At 57.8% G+C, this 3,515-nt stretch overlaps 1 protein-coding gene across 1 annotated transcript in view; it reads right to left on the bottom strand.

The window, feature by feature from the left end:
- Window positions 1–1,231: 1,231 nt before the first annotated feature.
- Window positions 1,232–3,515, bottom strand: part of ALDOA (aldolase, fructose-bisphosphate A) — a 2,876-nt gene continuing 592 nt past the window's right edge. Inside the window, exons 2-8 of the mRNA XM_030888498.2 lie at window positions 3,366–3,515; window positions 2,925–2,979; window positions 2,618–2,778; window positions 2,215–2,298; window positions 1,950–2,124; window positions 1,631–1,830; window positions 1,232–1,538 (exon numbers count right to left, since the gene is read on the bottom strand). The exon at window positions 3,366–3,515 is cut by the window's right edge and continues 249 nt beyond it. Coding sequence (XP_030744358.1) covers window positions 1,443–1,538; window positions 1,631–1,830; window positions 1,950–2,124; window positions 2,215–2,298; window positions 2,618–2,778; window positions 2,925–2,979; window positions 3,366–3,515 — 921 coding nt within the window. The 3' untranslated portion in view covers window positions 1,232–1,442. The remainder of the gene's footprint in view (window positions 1,539–1,630; window positions 1,831–1,949; window positions 2,125–2,214; window positions 2,299–2,617; window positions 2,779–2,924; window positions 2,980–3,365) is intronic.

Here is a 3,515-nt window from a genome sequence, read left to right as displayed (position 1 = left end):
ACGGCTATTGAGTCAATGTTGACTCAGTGACACCTCGGGCCGTAAGCCAGGAGAAAGCCCAGTCTTTTCCCCCTAGGACAGTGGCCTAGAAGGGTCTTAGAATATTACTGCCAACCATGCCCCAACTCGTCACCACTACACCAGCAGGGCTTTGGAGCAAATGACTTTCCCCAAATTCCTCTGCCCCACGAGTGTCCTGGCTGCAGGTAGAGCACGCTAGTGATCTTTAAGCAAAATTTCTATTCAGCCGCTGGGCCTTTTAGTATTTTTCTTCAGCTGCTACCTATAATTTTTCAACAGGCACGTTTCCCAGAGGATTGAATGAGGTCAGGCTCAGAAGTGAGGCCAAAGTTGGAGGGGCCACTAGAGGTGAGCTTGACGCGAAGATACAGGCAGCAGACACAAAACCAAGTTTTTAAAACTCCTAGGAGGTCCTATGTGTCATTTTTAGGAACGAGCATTGCAAAATCCCTCAAAGCTGATAAAAGCCCTAATAGTTTTCATGATTCGGGGTAGCTCAGATTAGAGGGCCTTCCCTGGAAGGGCTAGGGGTGAGAGGGGGGAGTGGCAGCACAAGATCAACAGGTTCCTTCCTGAAAAGGCTATCATCTTTTTGACAGCTGAAAGCCCCTGGTCTTACTGCTGTGGCCTAGTCTCAGTGATGAAGGGTTCAAGGGATGGCACAGGTGTCATGGACCACAGCAGCCACAGAGCTCAATTCTTACCTGGGCATCTGGATCCACAATTCTGCACCTCTGTACAGTCACATTGTTGAGGGTGTAGGAGAGGATTCTAAATTCCCCAAGGGGTTCCACAACTCAAAGACTGACTCGAGTCCCATCTCCCGGTAAACCAGGGCAGGAGGGATATGAAGCAGTCATCATTCTGGCCAGAAAGGACTGCCCTGGGCGAGGGAGCCCTACGTGTGGATGGGGAATCTCCGTGCCTACTCATTCACAGAATTATCTTGCCGGAAACACCGGATTTTATCGGCAGCTGCTTTTGTCATCTGGGAGTTCTGGGCCTAAAAGTGAGGCTGAGTCTGTGGCCTTCCCAGACTTAGAAACTCTGCACACACCCATCAGTGACCCCCCCTTTCAGATGCTGCTGGCAGAAGCGATGGAGCCTCTACATGGCAAAAAGAACTGCACCAGTGCTCGCTCTCCACCTTCCTCAGAGCATATGAAATAGACCGCGAAGGCCCTTCCCAGCCCACACAACAGACACAGACTCCCCCTTAAACCGTTGTTTATTGGCAGTGAGCTGGAAAGGGCGATGGAGTTAGCATACACAGACAACACCGCACACCACTGTCACATAGGCGGCGAGAGTGAGAGGAAAGCGTGGCCTGGAGCCCAGGTGGTGCCCTCCCATCAAGAGGTGGGCATGGGAGGGGGCGGGGGGCCTGGAGTGTTGAGGGGGCAGCCTCACACCACCTCCATTTAGTAGGCGTGGTTAGAGACGAAGAGGGACTCGCTGGCTGCAGCCCCAGCTTGACCGCTTGGAGCGTACTTTCCTTGGCAGGCGAGGCTGTTGGCCTGAGGGGAAAGGGGGGTAGTGAGAGGCGCTCTCCTTTCCCTGGAAGCCCATGCAAGCCGGGCACCCTGCCCACCCCTTGCTCCAGCCTTACCAGGGCTCGCTTGATGTACTCCTCCTGGGCCGCCTTCAGGTTCTCCTTCTTGCCACCCCAGGCCTTCAGGGCAGATGCCTGCAGGGCTCGCCCGTAGGAGAAGGTCAGGGCCCATGGCTTCAGCAGGGGGCACTTGTTGATGGCGTTGAGGTTGATGGACGCCTCCTCCTCGCTCTGGCCTCCAGACAGGAAGGTGACCCCTGCAGAACAAATGAGGTGGGGCTATTGTCAGGGGACCCAGGGGCCTTGGTGGGAACCCCAAACGCTGCTGCCCTGGAAGCCAGCCCAAAGGCTGGCAGAGCAAGAGTGCAGGCCTCACCGGTAACAGCAGGGGGCACGGTGCGGCGCAATGCGGTGACAGTTGCCATGGCAATCTCCTCATGGGAAAACTTCTGCGTGCAGGCATGGCCGGGGGTGACCATATTGGGCTTCAGCAAGGTGCCTTCCAGGTAGACGTGGTGGTCACTCAGGGCCTTGTAGACGGCAGCCAGCACCTGGGGTAAGGCGGGGTGGGCACAGGGATCACACATAGGGCTCGCCAGCTCAGCCCCCAGCACTGCCCGGCCACCGGGTCAGCCACCTACCTTCTCAGTGACATACTGGCAGCGCTTCAGGTCATGGTCGCCATCGGGGAGGATCTCGGGCTCCACAATGGGCACGATGCCATTCTGCGGGTGAGGGAAGGGCAGCCGTGTGGTGAGGCCTGCTGCCCAGAAGCCCCACCCGCCAAGCTCTTGCTTCAAAGCCCTCAGCAGATGGCAGGAATGGCCCCCAGATCCACCCACGCCATCCCTACCCTGCCCCTTGTGCTCGGGGAGAGAGCCTTTCCGAGTGGCCTCAGCAAGGCCAAGCCTGGTGCCCGACCTGGGCCTATGTGAGTGTCAGGGACAGCTGCCCCGAGGGAGGGTAGCATACTGGCAGACGGGTGGCAGGCGAGCTGACACTCCGGAGGTGGGAGGAGCCCTGTGGGGGGACCTGCAGACCCACCTGCTGGCAGATGCTGGCATAACGGGCCAGCACATTGGCATTTTCCATGATGGCGAGGGCTGTAGGGGTGTGTTCACCAATCTTCAGCACACAGCGCCACTTGGCAAAGTCAGCGCCATCTTTCTTGTACTGGGCACAGCGCTCAGACAGCCCGTCCAGCCCTAAAGAGGAGACAAAAGAATGGGCGGGAGGGTGGGGTGGGCAGGCAGAGGCACACAAGGCGCTCATTCACCTTCAGCACCCAAGAGGGGTGCCAACCTCGGCAGACTGAGTCCATGGGGGAAGGAACCAAATAAATAGTTCTCACCTTGGGTGGTGGTCTCGCCGTTCGTTCCTGCCAGGGGCACCACACCCTTGTCGACCTGTTGGGATCGTTATATGTGATGGGTGTGGTGGTACATGTGAGAGGGATGTGCAGGGCCCTTTCCCCACTGGCAGTCCATCTGAACCTCCCCCTTCAGCCCTCAAGAAGCAGCTCATGGCTTGCAGACGACGTTCTGAGAGCATCTGAGCCTGCCGGGACTGTCTGTCAGGAGGCTGGGGCTCTGCCGCTTACTGACTTTGAATTCCCGAGCCCCGCGCTTCTCACCTCTCAAATACAATCAGTGCCCCTCTCTCCGAACGCCACGGGGAAACCTTGGATGGCGAGCTGGGCAGACACCGCACATGATGACTTGTGCTCCCCCAAGCCAATGTCACCCCCACCCCACTCCTTGGGACTACCTTCCTACATATCCAGGCCCCTCACCTTGATGCCCACGATCCCGCCCTTGGATTTGATAACTTGGGGAAAGGGGCGCCCATCGTCCGCCTTCTGGTAGAGAGTCTCATGGAAGAGGATGACGCCCCCAATGCAGGGGTTCACCCGGTCGTCAGCGGTCAGCAGCAGCTGGCGGTA

Source organism: Echinops telfairi, unplaced genomic scaffold, assembly GCF_000313985.2.
Source record: "Echinops telfairi isolate 266 unplaced genomic scaffold, ASM31398v2 ScPeMD7_5;HRSCAF=22, whole genome shotgun sequence".
NCBI classification, from domain to species: Eukaryota; Metazoa; Chordata; class Mammalia; order Afrosoricida; family Tenrecidae; genus Echinops; species Echinops telfairi.
This window is presented reverse-complemented; position numbering and strand designations above follow the sequence as displayed.